General features: G+C 49.1%; 1 protein-coding gene across 1 annotated transcript; it reads left to right on the top strand.

Moving 5' to 3' along the window:
• The first annotated feature begins 8755 nt into the window (after positions 1–8755).
• Positions 8756–9865, top strand: CDK5R2 (cyclin dependent kinase 5 regulatory subunit 2). The gene has a single exon (XM_010586370.3). The coding sequence runs from the start codon at positions 8756–8758 to the stop codon at positions 9863–9865; it is 1110 nt and encodes a 369-aa protein (XP_010584672.2).
• The last annotated feature ends 10544 nt before the right edge of the window (positions 9866–20409 follow it).

The following is a 20409-nucleotide window of genomic DNA, read 5'->3' as shown; positions in this document are numbered from 1 at the left end:
AAACATGTACTTCTCGGGAGTTAGAGCCAAATTTCAGGAAGTAACATTTACAGGCAGGAAGTTTTATTAGTCGAGATATTTTTTGCTTACATGTGTTAGATTTGCAACTCAAATCACCTTATGATTAGAAAAAAGGGGAAGGGAAAGTGCATTGGCTCACAGAACTGCATCAGGTCCAGCTGGATCCAGGGACTAAAAGTATGTCAAGAATCTGTCTCTCCACCGGTTGGCTCTGCTTCCCTTGCATTAGCTCAGATGGCCTCTGCCCATGTGGAGGCAAGAGTCACCAGCAGCTCAAGGCTTTCATTCCACCAGTTTAGCCACCTCAGAGTAAGGAAAGCATCCTTTCCCAATTCTTCTAGTAAAACTCCAAGAATTAAGTCTCGAGCTGGCTTGGGTCACCAGCACATCCCTGAACCATTGTGACCGAGACAGTGGCTGGCCAGATCCATGTCTTGAATTCACTCATGGGGTCTAGGGAGGGGTTAGAAAACCAGTTGCCATCAAGTCAATTTTGACTCATGGTGACCCCATGTGTGTCCATATTAGAACTGTGCTCCATAGGATTTTCAATGGCTGAATTTTCTGGACATAGTTCACCAAGGCTTTCTTCCAAGGTACCTCTGGGTAGACTAGAACTTCCAACCTTTTGATTTACATTACTTGGGAACTCAGGGAGGAGTTTAAAAAAAAAAAAAAAAGCAAAAATCAAACCCGTTGCTGTCAAGTTGATTCCAACTGATACTGACCCTATAGGACAGAGTAGAACTGCCCCATGGAGTTTCCAAGGAGCGTCTGATAGATTCAAACTGCTGACCTTTTTGGTTAGTAGCCATAGCTGTTAACTACTACGCCTCCAGGGCTCCCAGGGAGGAGTTAGCCCCATGTAAATCACATGGCTTGAGAGTGTTAGAGAAGTGGTTCCCCAAAGGCAAAGCAGGGGATTCTTACTGGGGGGGTGGGGTGGGGACTGGATACTTAGCTGGCGACAGCAACAGAGGTGGTCTACAGACAGAACAGGTGGGTTCCAGTCACCTTCCAGAGTGTTCTTCTCCCTCTTTAGTTGTTCGTACAGTGATTCTACCTTGAGCCTTACCTGAGGTGGTTATGATTCCACAGGTCTGATCTAGAGCCAGAAAATTGTATTTTCACAAAGTTCCCCCAGGGGGTTCCACTGGCAGAGTAGTTTAGGAACCATCAACTTAATGGACAACCACTTTACCCCCTTCTGCTCTCTACTCAGAATAAAAGATCAGTATATATGGGACTCTAATGCTTATTTGTCCAACATCTTAGTCAGAGAGGAGTCACTTCAGTTTACCTTCTATTTAAAAAAAAAAAAATCCAATTGTGGAGTCGATTCTGACTCATGGTGACCTCATGTGTGTCAGAGTGGAACTGTGCTCCATAGACTTTTAAATGGTTGATTTTTCAAAAGTAGACAACCAAGCCTTTCCTCTGAGGCACCCCTGGGTAGACTCAAACCTCCAAACTTTTGGTGAGTAACTGAGTGGTTATTTGCACCACCCAAGGACCCAATTTTTAAAATTAGGAGCGTCTTTTTTCTCAAAGGAGGTCAAAACAAAAAATTGTCTTTACATTTTAAAACCAGAGAGAGGAAATGTAAATTGTGAACCTGTTTCAAAGCACAGTCCCGACCTGTCCCTAACCCTGGACAAATAGGAGGTAAACGTATGTGGCTTCTATCTGACTAAGATGTTGGATAAGTAAGCAGGCCCACCAGGGCTCTTCACGAAAGGAGTTACTCATTAACCCTCATCATGCTCAGAGGGCAGGAGTCTTAGTTGTTGCTGAGGCCTGGCCCTACCTTGAGAAAGGTGCTTATCATCATCACACCTTGGGGTAGGCCAGGATAGGCTATGGCCTGGAGAGGACACAGTATCAGGAGAACTAGACCTCAGTTAAAAATTGATTTTAACTCCCTGCCCAGTGGTTGCTTAGTCACAAGAACTTAGGTGGGAGATGGATCAGCCAGGGTCTGACTGTGTTGAAATGGTGGAAGGCCGAAGGGGGTGGGCAGGATCAGCCCGAGTCATCAAAGTCCATCAATCTGTAACAGAGTAGAGGGCACTAATCATTTTACTACTATTTATTATTATTTTTCATCTCTCTGTCAGCTATTTGTGTGTTCTTTAAAGGCTGGGCCCTACCTCATCTGCTTCACTATTCCCAGGACCTATACCAGTACCTTGTAAGTGACAGCTTCTTAAATAGTATTTCTCAATATAGATTTTATAATTCTCCAGAACATTTTCTCAAAGCTTAGAAAAAGCAGAACTGACCCTACATGGAGTCTCTGGATCTTTTGGGAAGCGGCAGGGTATGGGATGAGTAGCTCAAGTATGTCCCATAAGAGTACAGTCAGAATGTAGGGCCAGTACGATGCCTGGCACATCACGAAAGGATAGTTTCAAATTCAAGTCTCATAAACAAAACAAAAAGAAATGATCGTACCACCCTGGCCCTTTAATGAAGAATGTTCAAAGGAGGGGGGAAGCTAATGGGGCAGGTCGAGCAAACTTCTCTACTCAGTAAAAATAATGACAACATAATTTGCAACAAGAAACATTTTTTTGAACACCAAGCACCATGAACATGTAATACACAAAAACTGTCAAGCATTGTCAGATTAAGGACAATTTCACAACAACCCTCCAATGGTCCACTTTTATAGACCTCAGAGGAATTAAGAATCTTGTTCAAAATCCTCCGGCTTTTAAGTGGATCAAATTTGAACCCAGACCGGGTGACTCCAGAGCCCACATATGAATCCCTGTACCAACTCTTTTAAGGCAACAAAAATGTTCTGTGCTATTTATGAATGAGTCTGATTCCTTCCTGGCCCCTCCCTCTGCTGAAAGGAATCTGGGCCAGTGAGCCCCTTGTTTGGTCCCAAAGGAGGACTCAACCTTAGGGCTCAGCCTCTCCCAGGAGACAGCTCCCAGAACTTCAGGAATCCCTGAGTGACTCCTGTAAATCAAAATAAGAAAGGCTCTCATGGATGTGGCTGTAGCCTAGGGACCAAGTACCATTCTGTCGTTGGAGAAGGCTCTGTGTGGATCCAGGGCACACCTGGGCTAGAGTTCTTGCAGATCCTTCTTGTTCCCCCATTGCCTCTCAGAGTGGGATTTTCAGACCTCACAGTGGTTAGGCCAGGGGCAGAGGGGGCCTCCTGTCCTAGGACACTGGGATGGGAAGGCAGGACTCACAGAGAATCTATGCACACAGAGCAGACTTGGGACAGAGAGGAGGGCAGGGACAGGGGCAAGGACATGGAACTAGGCGGAGACCCAGTCACAGCGGCATCTTCTCTGTAGCCACCTGCCTGGTTGAGATGGAAACGCTGATTCCAGCTTCAGCCCCCAGACAGGCTAAGAATATCCCAGAAAAGCAACAGCCACCACCCCCGCCCTTCTTGATCTGCTCCTACATCTGGAGTGCTATGCTGGGTGCCTGCGGGGGCAGGGAGGAGACCAGTGGGGGTGAGGGCCAGAGGGAGGAGGAATAAAAGGGGCTTGGTGAAGGCAGGAGCAGGTGAACTGAGAAGTAAAGCTATTGGAGGGTGCATAGAAGACTGGGAGAACTGTTCTTAGGGGGCAACAAAGGGAGGTGGAGGCAGGAGCCAGGGAGTGGGAGAAAGAAGATCCAGGGATGAGGATGGGGAGGGAGAGGGCTGGCTTGGAACTTCTGGGCAGCAGAGCAGGTGGGGAGCTGGTAACCTAGAAGGGAGACCACAGCTCCCCCTTCCATAGAGGAAGGAAGCAAGGCTTAGTCCAAGGAAAAGGAGTCCCCACTATCTTTTCCTGCTGCCTTCATCCTGGGCCCTTCAGCATCTCAGCGCTGGTCCCATTTCTCCCTAGCCCAGAGCACCACATTTCTCATCTGTGCTTCCAGCCCTATTCTCTGTTCTAAAGAACCTATGTTTGGGCTACTTGGTTAAGTCCTTCTAGCATGGCACCCACTGGAGTGGGAAAAACAAGAGAATGTGGGGTCCCTTCCAGGCAGATAGCAGCACCTGGTTCAGGTTCATCTCTCTTCTCACCCCCTTTTCCACTCTCCACCATTACTGCCTCCTCAGAACCTTACTCCTCTTCCCCACCCCTGCCTCCCTTAGAGTAAGGTCCTCAGGAAAGGGAAAGAAGGGTGGTCATGCCCTCCGCGGGCCATGCCTCAGCTGAGGCCATGGGGAGGGGGATTGGATCAATGAGGGAGCCTGGGGCAGCAGGGTCCAGGCATTCAGGTATGAGGGCTTGGTCTCCGTTAGGAACCTGCATTGTCATCAGTCTCTTTGTAGGGGCCCCTTGGAGACATTGGAGTGCAATGATCTTGGTTCTACGACCTCCAGCCCTGATGGTTATGGGGGAACCACGGGCCTCAGTGGTCTTAGCCTCCTCTTCTTTGCCTCATCAGCTTTCAGGGGCCCCTCTAAAGCTCGGAGGGATCTAGGGAGATACATGTGTTGAGATCCGAGCTCCCCTCCTCTTCATCTCCTGGGCTGAACTATAGAAGTGCAGGCTCACATGGATGCTGTGCACACAGAGCCTGAGCCCATCCAACAGAAACAGAATAGGGAGAACCAGACAACAGGTTAGAAAGAAGCAAACTCATAGGATGGATATAAGAATAAGAGTCAGAACTGCAGAACTGACAGGGCCTTTGGGAATCATCTTTTAGTCCAATCCCCAAAAAGTTACCTTATTCTTTAAATATTAATTTTTGGGGGCCCGATATTAAAAGTGGAAGCCCTGGTGGTACAGTGGTTAAAAGCAACAGCTGCTAACTAAAATGTCAGCAGTTCGAAGCCACCAGGAGCTCCTTGGAAACACTATGAGGCAATTCTACCCCGTCCTATAGGATTGCTATGAGTCGGAATTGACTCGAGGGCAACGAGTTTGGTTTTTGCTTTTTTGATATTTAAAAGTAAAATATATAGAATCCTTTTATTTTAAATATGAAGAAACAGAGGCCCAGAGAGCTGAAATGACATTCCCAAGGTCATACAGCTGCTAAGCTGTGGGCTAGAACTCCTGTCTGCCTCCTGCATTCAGGGTGGGGTGAGGGGGGGGAGTCAATTCCAACTTATGGTGACCCCCTGTGTTACAGAGTAGAACTACTCCACAGGCTTTTGGTGGCTGTAATCTTTATGGAAGTGATCCGGGGGTGGCAAAAAGGATTTGCTCTCAGCTATTAACCAAAGGTTGGCAGTTCGAATCCATCCAGTGGCACCATGGAAGAAAAGCTTAGCACTCTGCTTCTGTGGAGTATAGTTCTACTCCGAGGCATATTGGGGCACTATGGGTCAGAATCAACTTGAGAGCAATGTTTTTTTTTTTTTTAATCTTTATGGAAGCAGATCACCAGGACTTTTTTCTGTGGTGCAGCTGGGTGGGTTTGAACAACCAACCTTCAGTTAGTAGCTAAGCGCAAACAGTTTGCGCCACCCAGGGACCTCCTAGACTCAGAGGAAGAGCCTGGGCAGCATTGCCTAGAGATGTTCCCTTAAAGATGAAGTCATCTTCTTAGGTGGGTCAGTGAAGGGCCCATCTCTAAGGTGAGATTGGTGGTGACCCTAATCATTAAGGCTACATGAATTAAAACCTTGGCTAGGTCCTCCAGTTATTCATTTAGGCCTACAGTTCTTGCCTTAAAATTCCTCCAGGAATAACCACTTATCTACACAAAGCACTGTTCTAGGTACCTTACAGGGTGACAGAGACAGACAAGGAGACGTGTTTGGCCTTAGGGGGTTTCTTATATACCGGGGTCTAATATAGCCAGCACACTCCCAGAGGGGCATGTGGCAAATGGACAGACAAGAAGCAACATACGGACACTAACACAGATGAATTAATCATATTATATAGACCTAAGCATAACCCAACCAGAAAAGTATCTTGAAGATGTGGTGGGGAAGTCGCTGCCCTTCTGTAAAGCCCACCTCCTCCAGGTAGTCCTTCTGGTGTCACTGTGGTTATCACCCTCGTTGCAGAAAATACAACATCCCCCCATCTCACTCCGTAACGCCTCTGGCAGGTATATGACAGAAATGCTGTCACTCTTTATGGATTTGTTTGATTGTCTGCCCTTTAAAATTCCACTCATATTTCTCTTGCACATCTTGAACTGGGACCCAGAATCCAGCACTTACCAAGTTACGCAGCTACTGCTGCTGGGGTCAGTAGTTGGAAAGGCCAATGTTGGAAAGAGCCTTAGGTCCCTTCCAATCAATTCAAAAGTCTTCTTGGAGGAGGTGGGAGGTCAAGAACTTGACAAAAGTCAGGGTAGTGATCTGAGGGTGGGTTCTGGCCTAGGGGTGAAATTTTGGAGACTTAAGGGGGATAACCAGACCAGCAGAGAAGGCAGCATGTGAACCAGAGAGGAAGGCAAGGCAGGGTGGGATGAAAAGTGAGAAGGGGAAGTGAGCCCCTTTGAGGCACCTGGTTTGGGACTCCTGAGCAGAGGGTGATAGTCTTCATTCTGATTAAGAGGACAGCAGGAGGTGATCGATGGCCCATCATGGTGGTGGCATCTGTGGATGAGGCATAGATCTTGTCCTAAATGACACTAGCAATAGGCCTTATGTCAATGAGGGACTCCCAGGAGCAGAGCTGGGAGAACCCACGTGCCATTCAGGTCCACGTGCCTGGTGTTTCTGCCAGCACAACTCAGTCTCCATGGGGCTTGTCCTTAACTACCGGTAAGCTGGCTGTTCCTTGGGTGTCAGATAAAGGCTGACTCAGAAGGTCTTATAGGAGGAAGTGGGGTAATTACAGGAGCTGAAAAGAGGGAATATTTTCTCCAACTATAGGGAGAATGAAAGGTTGGGCAGGTCAGCTTGGGTTGCTCGAGAATAAAGATCAGACCCAAGGGAGCATGAGAGACCCTGTTGAGAAAGTGCACATTATGCACTGAGTCAGGGAGTAAGTACAAATGTAGGTTGTAAAGTGGAGGGGAATCAAGACAAAGCCAGACCACTGGCTTGCGGGGGAGGTGCAGGGAGGTAGGCTGCAGGGCAGCTAAGAAATCTTATGCCTCTGGCAGCTGGAGCTACAACCCAAAGGGATTCTGGAACAGCCTATCTGGAACGAAATGCAAACACATATTTTTTATGTGGAAACCCTGGTGGTGTAGTGGTTAAGTGCTACAGCTGCTAACCAAAAGGTGAGTAGTTTGAATCCACCAGGTACTCCTTGGAAATTCTATGGGGCAATTCTACTCTGTCCTATAGGATCACGACTATGAGTCGGACTCGACAGCGATGGTTTTTTGGATATGCACCAACCCTGGTCACAGTTACTCCTTGGAGTCTTGTTGGCGGTCTGAGAACCTGGAGGCGAACTGGGGTGGTTCTCAGGCTTTTGCTGAATCTGTTAGGCAGGGGCTTCTCTCCTCATCAAACCCAACCCATTTCCAAGACCCACTCTTAAGAAGCCAGAAGATCCCTGCCCTGGGGGAGCCACAGAGAGCAGACCCTATGGAAGGTGGATACAGTCCTATAAAGCAAATAGAACAGGTCCAGAACTGGCTGGGCCTGAGGACGTGCAGTCAGGCTAGGGGAGCCCAAAATCCCGGGAAAAAGTCTTGCAGGGGCTGCAGAGGAAACAGACAGACCCAGAGAGAGAGGTGGGCAGGGCCCAGGCTAACTGCTTGCAGCTGGGAGTGAGGACACCTGGGGCCGGAGCAGCAGGAAGCACTAATGATGAAAACCGTCCTCAACCTGGACTCAGTGCTGGGGTGCAGGTTGGGTCAAGCCTCTTGGGCCTCCCTCTACACAGGAGGCCCCCTATATGGCCCGACCTTGGGGAGAACTGATTGCTATTTCCGCAAGGACCAACCATGTATATCACCAATCCAAGTGTGGGATCAGGGTGCGTGGGGTGGGGGTGAAAACCCAGAGCTCAAGAGGAGCCGCCGCGTGACTAGAGCCCAGCGTCGCGCCCGCCAGGCTCAGCTGCAGGGAATCAGGCCAGCAAACCGTGGCCTCAGGCAACATCTGAGGGTCTTGCTGCCCCCAGAGCGAGAGCCCCAGGGTTGAGAGGCGTGACCTGCAGGAAGGTCCCCAGCCCGCCAGCACCCCCTCCCAGAATGCGCCCGCGCCATAGCGGCCTCGTGGGGAAAAGGAGGCAGAGCGAAGAGGCCTGGCGGCCACACTGGAGAAGCCAGTACCGAGCCACCCAGCCGGGGACGGGGAGCCCGGATGAGGGCGATCCCTGCCCAGGCTGCCCCTCAAACACACACACAAAAAGGGGGAGGATATTCCCAAGGCGTCTGGGTTACAGCGACCCAGGGCCGTAGAACCTGGAGGGGAGAAGGGGAACAGCCGCCCCCTCCCCAGCTCTGACCTGAGGAGGCGACTCTCGAGCAACGGCCACCTTTTCCCCCTTTCCCCTTCCCGGGTGAAGGAAAAGGACCCGAGACCGGGGGCGGGGGTGGGGCGGGACCTGAGGTGGGCTTGAAGGACTCGATTGGTCAGAGGAGCTGCCGGTCACAAGGGCAGCTCGGGCGTGGATTGGCTGCGTGAGGCGGGCGCGGCGCGGCGAGGGCAGGGCCCCGGGGTGGGGCCCGCGCTGCAGCTGGCGCAGCTCAGTCTCCAGCCGCCGCCGCCGCGCAACCGAGCACCGCCTCCCCGCCAGTCCCCGCGCCCCGGCCGGGGCCAGGCCCCCCACCGCCGGGTCCCCGCGGGCTGCAGCAGCAGCGGTTCCCGCCGGGACCCGGAGCCGGCCCACGCTGCACGATGGGCACGGTGCTGTCCCTGTCCCCAGCCTCCTCGGCCAAGGGCCGGAGGCACGGCGGGCTGCCGGAGGAGAAGAAGAAAGCGCCGCCCGCGGGCGACGAGGCGCTGGGGGGCTACGGCGCGCCGCCCGCCGGCAAGAGCGGTAAAGGCGAGAGCCGGCTCAAACGTCCGTCTGTGCTCATCTCCGCGCTCACCTGGAAGCGCCTGGTGGCCGCGTCCGCCAAGAAGAAGAAAGGCAGCAAGAAGGTGACGCCCAAGCCGGCGTCCACCGGCCCCGACCCCCTGGTCCAGCAGCGCAACCGCGAGAACCTCCTCCGCAAGGGCCGGGACCCCTCCGACGGCGGCGCCGCCAAGCCACTGGCGGTGCCCGTGCCCACCGTGCCGGCAGCCGCCGCCGCTGTCTGCGAGCCGTCGTCAGCGGGCAGCGCGGCCGCCGCGCCGCCGGGCTCCGGCGAGGGAAAGCCACCACCCCCGCCGCCGCCCCCTGCCCCGCAGGCCGCGCCTCCGGTGCCAGGTGGCTCGCCGCGGCGGGTCATCGTCCAGGCGTCCACCGGCGAGCTGCTGCGCTGTCTGGGCGACTTCGTGTGCCGGCGCTGCTACCGCCTCAAGGAGCTGAGCCCGGGCGAGCTGGTGGGCTGGTTCCGCGGCGTGGACCGCTCGCTGCTACTGCAAGGCTGGCAAGACCAGGCCTTCATTACACCCGCCAACCTGGTGTTCGTGTACCTGCTGTGCCGCGAGTCGCTGCGCGGGGACGAGCTGGCGTCGGCCGCCGAGCTGCAGGCAGCCTTCCTCACCTGCCTCTACCTCGCCTACTCCTACATGGGCAACGAGATCTCCTACCCGCTGAAGCCCTTCCTTGTGGAGCCCGACAAGGAGCGTTTCTGGCAGCGCTGCCTGCGCCTCATCCAGCGGCTCAGCCCACAGATGCTGCGGCTCAATGCCGACCCCCATTTCTTCACGCAGGTCTTCCAAGACCTCAAGAACGAGGGCGAGGCCGCCGCCGGCGGCGCCGGAGGTCTCCCGAGCGGGGCCGCCCCCGCCGCCGCCTCGGCCGCCAGGGACAGCTGCGCGGCGGGAGCTAAGCACTGGACTATGAACCTGGACCGCTAGGGACGCCCAGGGCCGCGCCCGCCCCCCGCCTCAGCCCCCGACACACACTCGGAGCCCCGGGGACCATCACGCCGCCGCCGCTGCCACCGCCGCTGATACCGCTGCTCCGCGCCGCCAGGCCGAGAAGGAGCCGCCCCTGACCCGCAGGGGAAGCTGGAGGCCCAAACGCCAGACTGCCGCGTCTGGATTTGCTGGGAAGAAGGGGAGATGAGCGCAGGAAGGGGACCCCCAGCCTCACCCTTTCTGCATGCGCCCCGTCTCCCCAGTTCTACCTGGAGCCCCCTTCCCTGCTGTGCGTGTCTGTTGGTCCATCTCGCCTTGGTTTTGCCCATTTTCTCACCTCCATCCTGCACCTTTATCACTGCTCCTGTCTGCCTCCCCATCTCCCCTCTGCCTTTCCATGTTCTGTCACTGGGGTGTGTATGTTTCTAGCTCTTGCTCTCTGCCTGCCTGTCTCCTATTGCCCCCGTTTCTCCTCCTGCACCTGTCTCGGCATCTGCCCCTCTTGTTCGCTTTTCCTCCTCTCCTATCATGTGTCACCATCTCCTCTCCTGTCTTCCTTCCTTCCTCCACCAGTGTCATCCTCCATTTCTCCCACCCCCACCCCCACTGAGTCCACATACCCACCCCCACACAAAGTGAACGTCAGTTCTTAATTTGGACCGACTGAGGTGCGGCGAGCAGCTGCAGCCTGGGCCCCCAGACACCCGCCAGGATGGTCCCTCGCCCTGCTCTCACCTCCTCTTCCCACCTTTTCCTACATGTTGCATGCCGGGAATACCGGCTTCAGAAGGCTGAGGTTTGGGGCAAAATCAATCTGGAAGGCCACCCCGGGGGCGGCGGCGGCGGCGGCGCCTCAGTGGAAGGGTGGGAGGAGAAAGAAAACTCTTCTCACCCTGGGGGAGGGGCGCCTCTCTAATTTATCCTTCGTTTTTTCCCCTTTTTAATTTATTTGATTGTTTCAGAGGGAGGGGGAGGGGAGGGTTGGACCGGGAGCTGTCCGAGGTGCTGAGCGGGGGCCGGACTGGAATCCTCCCGGAAAGGGACTAGGGGCTGGGTTGGGCCTGGGGCCGTGTCCAAGGTGCCAATGATGCGGGCCGACGGCGCGGGCCGCACTGTCTGTCTGTCTGTCCGTCTGTCCCAGAGGGAACTATAAAGCGCTGGAAGCGCCTGCAGATGGTTCTGCGCCGGCCTTTCTTTGGGCCCCAGGAGGGAGGGAGCGGGACAGGAGAGCAATAGACAGAGGCCTAGCAAGGAAGGTCGAGTCTCTGAGAGCTGATACTCTTTACTTCCGCACTCCTCCCCAAGGCTTCCATTTATCAGAGTAAAGTGAGGTCGCCTAAGGTTGCGGCTTGATGATAAAGCTAAATCCCTCCACCTCCATCTTGTCTGACCTAGACACTCATTAATGCCCAGGCTGCTTAGGGACTGAGTGATGAGGATAGAAGTTGTTTCCTTTCTGTGGTGGGGCCCATTGAGGCAGAACTAGCTAGTCATCATTGTTGCTTTTCTCTTCCTTCCCTCTCCCCACCATATATCCGGAAGTCCAGTCAGGCCTAAGCCTGCTTATCACTCTTAGGTAGGGCCTGATTGCCACCACCTTCAGCCCCACACTCCTTGACTGGGCTGCTTTGGCCACACACCCACTCGGGACAGTCGTGGGAGGTCCATCCCTGCTTGAGACTCATCCCCTGCCCCTGTACCCCCAGGGAGAAGGAAGGCAGCAGGGAGAAAAACATTCTCTGGGATTGAAGAAGAGGAGAAACAAGCTATTTAGTCTGAGATCCCTGCTCTGTTCCCACTGTCTTCTTAGCCACATGCCTAAGAGCTCCTTTCACTGTTTCATTGGCCAGGGAGGACTGGCTCGAGCAGGGTGCTCGCGTCTCCGGCCTTGATGGACGCCTGGGCCTCGAGGGTCCGGGGAGAGAGCCAGCCGGGGCCTGCAGACACAAGGCCTGGAGTCGCTGTCCGTGGTGCTGACGGTCTCCCTCCGGCTGGGCGGGGGCTTGTAGGGGCAGCGTGAGTTTCGGACTCTTCCTCAAGCGGGTCTTCCGGATAATTTGGAAATGGGGAGGGATTTATTCTGGCCGGGAGTCACAGGACTTGGCCGGAGAACCCAGGAATGTCAGCTCCCACTTGCCTTCTTAAGAGGACAGGACTCGACTCTCCCCACGCCTGGGCCCAGCGTCCTTGCACCCGGCCTGGAGCCAGAAATCCCCAGTCCAGATTTGTGAATCGAGTTGCTGGCGGAGGGAAGGTGGGGGAGTGGCATGGGGGAGGATGGAGCTGGCGGAAGGGAGGCGGAAACAACCGCCCATTGGCTGGAATTTGGCGCAGTCAGCGCGGTGCCGTCATCTCTTTTGGTTTGGGAGGAGGGAGGGGAAGAGCACTCGGGTCACTCCGCGGCTGTCGCCATAGTAACCAGACTGAGCTGAGCGGGCGGGGCTTCCTCTTCACTCCTCCACCTCTTGCTGGGAAAGCAATCCTAGTCCGCTTTATTTGGAGCTAGTTAGCAAGACTAACTACCTGGTTAGAATTTCTGGGTTAGAGGGGCCCAAAGGGAGTGGGAAAGAAACCCGGGAGCCTGCAGAGATTCTAAAATATCCTGCCCCTTGGAGGCCTCCGCGTATTCGCGCGCGCGCGCACACACACACACAGACACACACAGACACACACACTAGCCTCCAGGATCCTGTGGTCTGGAGTTTAGAGACCTAGAATAAGAAAAGTCTCCGTGAGTGGTGTCAAATTAAATCTCAGTTTCCTTGCATGCCCCAAGGCATGAGACTGCCCTGATCCGATTAGAGGTGAGGACTGGAGGGGGATCAGCATGAAAACATGGAAGAATTAGCCTCCTGGGTCAAACTTGGTCAGACTCGTGCTTCTGGGGGTACCCAGCCCGAGGAGAAGGGCTGAGAACTATCTTCTGAGAAGGCGGGGGAGAAACAGTGAGGTGCTCAGCAGTGAACCTGGGGGAAGTGAGTGGGGCTGAGGAGGGTGGTGGTGAAGCGGTCCCAGAGAGCTTCTTGAGAGAGCCCAGCAGAGGTGAGGGGTGGCCTAAAGAAAGGATGAAGCTGGGGGAAGGGAGAAGGAAACCCAGCTGGAGCCATGACTCAGCACTTCTCCTGGAAAAGGGCTGGGGCGAATCTCCCAGCACGGGGGAAGGGGAGAGGAGAGGGAAGCCTGAAAGCAGATAGGTGGCTAAACGGTGAACATGCTGATACACTGACACACAACCAAATGCACACATTCTAACTCAAAATAAACACATACGCATTTACATTGATGAAGGTTCATTCAATCATAACATACACACAATTCCAGTCCTCTCGCCCCTGCCCCCCCCTTCCTGAAGCAGAGGACATTCTGTCTCGAGAACCGTGCTCGCCTGTCCCTGAAATACCTCGGTACTAACTGGGGCGGGGGGAGGGGGCTAAACCCGTTGCCGTCCAGTCCATTCCGAATCATAGCGACCCCATAGGACAGAAGAGAACTGCCCCATGGGGTTTCCGAGGAACGCCTGGTGGATTCGAACCGCCGGCCTTTTGGTTAGCAGCTGTAGCACTTAACGACTACGCCACCAGGGTTTTCTAAATGAGAAAGGAGAAATAAAAAAAAAAAAAAATCACCGATGTGGGCTGGGGAGTTGTCATAGCAACTGCTTTGCCTGCCAGGCAGGGTGCCCAGCAATCAGAGCATCTGGCAGGATCCAGGAGGACATCTGTCCTATGGCCTCTATCCACTGGAACCCAGCCTCAGGCGCCCCGATGGGTACCTCCAGACGATTTCTACAAGAGACTGCCAAAGCAGCACCTCAGCCAAACCACCAGCACCAGGGACAGCTGGCAGCCGGTGTGGAGACCTGACTTTTTTCACGTAGCCCCCTTTGAGTGGTACTCCTGAGCCCTTGATATACCACATTGTTGTTGTTTGGTACCATCTTGCTTCTGCAGAGTCCTTGGGTGGGGTCAGACTGCCAACCTTTCAGTTAGCAGCTGAATGATTAACCATTGTGCCACCAGGGCTCCTTTTATACACCACAGAGGACATTTTCTGCCAGTGGCCTCAAGACAGCAGGAATGAACACTTTAAAGACCTGTTTAAGGCTGTTACCTTCCCTCTCAGCACCTTGCCACGCATCCTCCAAAGGAGGTCATTTATGCCCACATGGCTAGATGTGTAGAGGAGGGACAGAAAATTGTTTACCTCAGTGTAATGAAAGACTAAGTACACGATAAGGTAACGGCAGGGCAATCTCTGCGCTCAAGTTCCTCTGACTTTAGTTTAATACATTGATGAGGTTTTTAGAGGTGGGTGCCTCTTTTGCACTTCTAGGTGAGATGGTTGACTTTCCCACCCAACCCTTTTTTTTCTCAGTAATCAGGTTTAACATCTTCATTTCTACTTTAAAACCTCCCAATCCAGTTTGGGGGTTTTATGTTTTTTTCCTGGATTCTTCCAACTGTCTCTTTAGCAGTGAGCTGTTCTCAAAAAGTTTTTTTTTTTTTCTGTTGGAAGAAATTGCCCACAGTAGTTCCTCCTCTCTCTTAAGGTATTTCCCCCTTTTCTTTCCACTCCCCTTAGTCACAGTTTCCTGTGATTGATATTTAGTGTCAAGCCCATAAATCATAAAATTAGTCTCTCTGTGTGCATTTTTATATATGATAACCTAAAAGGAAGGGGGGTAATAATAAACAGTATAAATACCGGGAAAAAAGGTATTTCTTTACATTACAACCTTTATATATATTACTCCTTTAAAAATATATCTTACATATTATCCCAGAAAAACAAAAACACCAAGAACAGCCTAAGAGAGAAGAGTAATGATGGAGGGTTTGCCATGCCAGATATTAAAATGTATCACAGAGCTAAAGTAGCTAAAATATATCACCCAAATACAGGAATAGACGTATCTGTAAAACAGAATAGATAATCCAAAGCTAAACTCTGGCATACATGAGGATTTAATATATGATAAAGGCCCCATCTCAAATCTATTGAGAAAAGATAGATTAGTCAGTAAATAGTTTAGAGACAATTGGTTAGTTATTCATAAGGAGAAAAAAAAACAATCATTCCTCATTTTTTACTCCAGAATAAATTCCAAATTGATCAAAGGTTTAAATAAAGCAGGAAAAAAAAAAACCTATAAAAGCCTTAGAAAAGGGGGCAACTTGAAAGTATCTATTAAAATTTTAAATGTACGTGCCTTTTTACTCAGGAAGTCCAATTTCTGGTATTGACCCTGAAGAAATACCTAAACACATGCACAGAGATGAGACAGAGATTTTTTATTGTCTTCTCGTTTGGAGAGAAAAAAAATTGGAATCAACCAAAATACCCACAGTAGGTTAGGGATTAAATAAACTTCTATTCATCCATTATTGGGTACTGAAGTATTTAGTAAAAAAGAATGAGTTGGATTATATGTACTGGGATGAAATATCCAAAGCATATAGTTAAAAGTTGAATAACAATAGATAAAGTAGAATGTCATTTATACAAAAGCAAAACACATCAAACTAAACTATAATTTATTTTTGGGTATGGATAGCAAAGAAAGATACACATCACTCTTAATAAGTGACTTCTGGGAAGGAACTGGGATTGGAGGGACGTTGTCTAGGGGAAATTCACCTTAACTGTGGAGTTTCATTTTTTACATTGAGAATGTATTAGTGTATTGTTTGTATAATTAGAAAACAGTCACTAAATTTTTTTTAATATATGCCTGTAGTCAAATATTGAATAAACATACTTGAAGGAAATATGTGTAATTTTTTATTATTGTTATTTCCATTTTGAGATGGGTGGAGAACATCTTTTAAGACCTTAAAGGAAAAGATTGATTCCTCTGACTCCATAAAATTTGAAACTTCTGAATGTCAGAGAAAGAGAGAGAAGAAAAACTACCATACATAAGCTTGAAAGTCATATAGCAGATTGAGAAAATATATATGCCACACAATATACTTTTCAATAGAAAAATAGCTAAAAATGTGCAGAAGTAATTCACAAAAGAAACGTAAATTATCAATAAACACAGGAAAAGATACTTAACTTCACAACTGACCAAAGAGCTAAGTCAAAGCAATAATGAGATATTTCACCTCTTACACTGACAAAGACGATAAAATGGAAAATTCCAAAGGTGGTGAAAACATGGGGAAAAGAGCCTCTCTTGCATGTTGGTTCAGTCTTTTTGGAGAGCTGTTTGGCTCTGGATCAAAATGTGAAAAGCATTATGCTCTTTGATCCAGTTTCCACATTTCCAGAAATTTACCCTAAGGAGATAAGTGGGCAAAGATACCTGACACAAGAATGCTTATGATAACATTGTTTATAATGAGAAGTTAGATACGGCTTGAATGAACATCAGTAGGAGACTAAGTAAATTATGACAAATTAATATTTACTGGGATATTTTAGGTCATTAAAAATGATGCATCAATCTATACTTAGTGACATGAAAAAACGACCATGACATTGTGAAAATAGAAGGTTAAAAGCAGCATAATATGGTTCCATTTATGTAAAAGGTAGAGAGAGATAGATGTCTTTGAACAGCTGGCCCCTTCTTGTTATTCAGATCTTGACTTAATAGCCACCTCCTCCCTGATCCCTTCATCATCTAAGCCTGCCTTACTGTCACCCTCCATCATATATCCCTGATTTATTTTCTTCATAGCATTTATTGTGTATCTTCTCAAGAAAATGTCTATCTTGTTCATTGGTATATTCCCCAGTCCTTAACACAGTGCTGGACACACAGTGACAAAAAAAAAAAAAAAAGGTTGCTGTCAAGTCAATTCCGACTCATGGAGACTCCATGTGTCACAAGGTTGAACTACTCCACAGGGTTTTCTTGGCTGCAATCTTCAAAGAAGCCAATCACCAGGTCTTTCTTTTGCAGTGTTGCTGGGTGGGTTCAAACCACCAACCTTTAGGCTAGTAGTTGAGTGTAAACCCTTTGTACCATTCAGGGACCTGGGCACACAGGAGGCAGTCAATAAATATATATTAAATGAGTGTGTGTGTGCACATGCATGTGCATGTGGGGTAGAGGCTTTTGAAAAGACGTTTTAAAATTTTAATGGTTGTTACTCTAAGTGGCAGGGTTTTGAATGATCATTTTTACTCTCCTCTTAGTATTTTCCTAAGTTTTCTGGTTGGTTGCAAACCAAAGAAGAAAAATTATCAAGGAAGGGAGAGTGGGAGGAAGGGAGGCAACAAAAAAAGAGAGGGAGGGAGGAGGAGGAAAAAAAGTGAGGCTGGGCAGTGTGTCTGCTCATCTAAATCTGGAAGTGGAGAAACACCAATCTACGGCCCTACCCTCCTCCCCTGTCACACGTCTCCCAAGTCTCTTTGCTCCTTAAACCTTCCTCAAGCTGTTTCCAAATTCTTGGGTGTTTAAGAGTGTCCCTGGCTGAACAAGGGAGACGGGACAGCTCTCTAGCCTGGCCAGCATGTGTGTGCACACATACAGCACACGCAGAGTGAACATATACACACAGGATGGGCACACGGGCACACACCTTATCAGGATCCACCTGAGACCATTTAAAGAAAGGATCTCTATCTTTTGTTTAACTGTCAAGGAAGACTCAGTGTCCCTTATCCAGATAACCAAGCCAGGGGAAAATTGTCTCTTGATATTGTTTATACCCTTTATTTAAACAATGAAAACTAGCACAGTGCCTAGCACATAGTAGGCTCTCAATGAATGTTAAATGAATAAGTGAACTAAAAAATGTGACAGTCATGATGTTTTTCTTTGGTTGCCAATAAGTGTATAACTAAATATAGATCTTCAGGACACAACTATGGCAACGAACTCCCAGATGTTCTTGTTTAACGCTGGTTTGGAAGGTTTTTTGTTTTGCAAGATTTAAAAAAATTTTTTAAATTTATTCTGGTGTTTTTATAGTGTTTTTATTTCACTGTTTAATCTATTTTGGAACTGAGTTTTGTACGTGATGAATAGTGAAGGTATAACTAATGCTTTCCCCCAATTAATAGAAAGTTGTCTCAGACTTTTGAAGAGTTTACCATTTCCTCCAGTGAATGCCATCTTTATAATTTATTGAATTACCATATATACGATAGGTCTGTTTTAAGGCTCTACTTGGTTCCATTGGTCTACTTGACTACTGCTGTGCCAAACCACACCTGTAATAACTGTAGCTTTGTAGTATGCTTATTGTTCTTTTGCTGAAATTGTCTTGACTATTCTTAATCATAGTCCAGAAGAACTTCAGAACCAAGCCTGTCAAGCTCCATAAAATTCCTCTGGGACTTGAATGGAGACTGTATCAATTTTATAGATCAATTTGAAGAAATGTGGCAATTTTTCGATATTTACTCTTTCCATCCAGGAACATGCTAGGTCTTTCCATTTATTTGGGCCTTTTTTTTTTTTTAATGTTCCTTAACGAAGATTTATACTTTTATCCATTTTATATTTTCCATATCTTTCATTGGATTGATCCAGAAGCATATTTTTATTGTTATTGTAATTGTCTTATTCCTAATTATTTTTCTTATTATTACACACAAAAACAAAAACAAAAAACAAATTACAAGGCTATAGAGAAACCCAGGAGCACCGATGGCGCAAACAGTTAAGCCCTTGATTGCTAACTGAAAGGTTGACGGTCAGAACCCACCCAGTGGCTCTGCTGGAGAAAGACCTGGCGATCTGCTTCTGGGAAGATTACACTCTAGAAAACCCTATGGGGAAGTTCTACTCTGTCACATGGGGTCGCTATGAGTCAGAACTGACTCCACAACACCTAACAGCAACAACAACATAGGAAAACCATAGATTTTTGTCTGTTGGTCTTGTATCTTACTGGAATTTCATTAGTTCTAGTTGTTTTTCACTTGAATCTCTTGGATTTTCTAGGTAGGCAGTCATATTGTCTGCAAATGAGGACGTTTTATATCTTCCTTTCCAATATTTGTACATACAATAATATATTTATTTTTCTTGTCCTATTGCATTGACAAAGACCTCTAGTATAATGTTCAGTGGTAACAGTGATGACAAGGTTCGAAGGGCTAGAAAAGTCATCTTCGCCTTGTCCCTGATTTCCATGGAAATTCTTCTCATATTTCACCAGCTGCTTTTTGATCAGTCTTTTTTGAAATCGAGTATTCTGTTTTGTGTAAATTAGTATATAGTAAGTCATCTCAAATCACATTTTGGAAATTGATAAAACTTAATTTGGAATAATTATCCAAATCACCAGTCCTATGTGGAACACCAGCTGAGCCATGTTGGTTTGCGTAGTCCTGGGCATGTGCAATTTGGGGAGAGAAGAGGAGGTGGTTGTCTGCTCCTATGGGACTCCTTTCTCCCACCTGACATTTAAAGGAAGGATGATATGATGTATAGAACAAAAGACTAAGAGTCAGAAGTTTGATCCCTACTCTGCCATTTATTAGCTGCTGATCTAAGACAACCTCTCCAAATTTGAGTTTTCTCATCTATCAGATGGAAACAACGATCTCTGACTTGCTGTGTCTAGCAAATGACTGTGATAGGAAAGACATTACTGTCGTTGCAGTGACAACTATTGCTATGGTAGCCAACATTATTAATAAATACTGACGAGGGATTAAGAGAGTTCAGAATGGGACCCTGGACTGCTCTGACCAGGCACCTGAGGCAGTTAGGAACCCTAGAGGCCCAGGCCTCCCTTGGGTTATTCTGTGACCTGGGTGACATGTGTTTACTCCTTTCTGCCAGGCCTTGGCCCCAGTGAGGCCCACGTGCCTCTCTCTGGAATGCCAGCCAGGGGACTTGCTTCAGCTGCTAGTGTATAGACACTTGTGACAGCCTGGCCCAGCAGAGCAGCATTCTTAAGTCTATGTCCGGGGACCAAGTCCCCCTACATCTCACTCCAGGGATCCCTCCAGCCAGCAGGGAAGAATAGCTGAACCTCACCTCCACAACTCACCTAGTTTGTGACCAGGGGTGGGGAGAGGCTAATCTTGGACATCTTGGGACACTAGGCCCTAAGAACCCTCAAGTCTTGTTTGTGAGGAAATGAGCTCGTATACTCACATGTGTGTGCCCATGCCTGTACTAACATCCGCGTCACAGGGTGTAGTGGACATACCCTGAGATTTGCAGCAAATATGAGTGCTATTTCCTCACTGTGGGGCCTTGGGACATTTTTCTCCCTCAACTGTCATACAGAAAAAATAACCATCCCATGATCAGAGGTCATTGTGAGTATCAATGAAATTGTGTCTATGAATGTGCTTGGAAAGGTGTAAAACACAGCACAAATGTAAGATGGGCCTGTGTCTGACCCTTCTACACATAGTCACAGAGGTGGTCATTGCATGGATGTGTGCTCAAGGTAGGCTCTGGAACATGTCTCTCTGCCTCTGTGTGTCAAAGGTAAAAATACCCAAGGGGAAAGGGCTGGAGGGGTTGGGATGGTAATCATAGGAAAGGAAGATGAGGCCTAGAGGTTACCATCAGAGTTCAGAACCCTTTCCACTTCCCCATTCATCTCCTCATCTAGCAT

The sequence above is a fragment of the Loxodonta africana genome, chromosome 6, assembly GCF_030014295.1.
Source record: "Loxodonta africana isolate mLoxAfr1 chromosome 6, mLoxAfr1.hap2, whole genome shotgun sequence".
NCBI lineage: Eukaryota > Metazoa > Chordata > Mammalia > Proboscidea > Elephantidae > Loxodonta > Loxodonta africana.
Note: the sequence above shows the minus strand (reverse complement) of the source record. Positions and strands in the feature narration are given on the sequence as shown.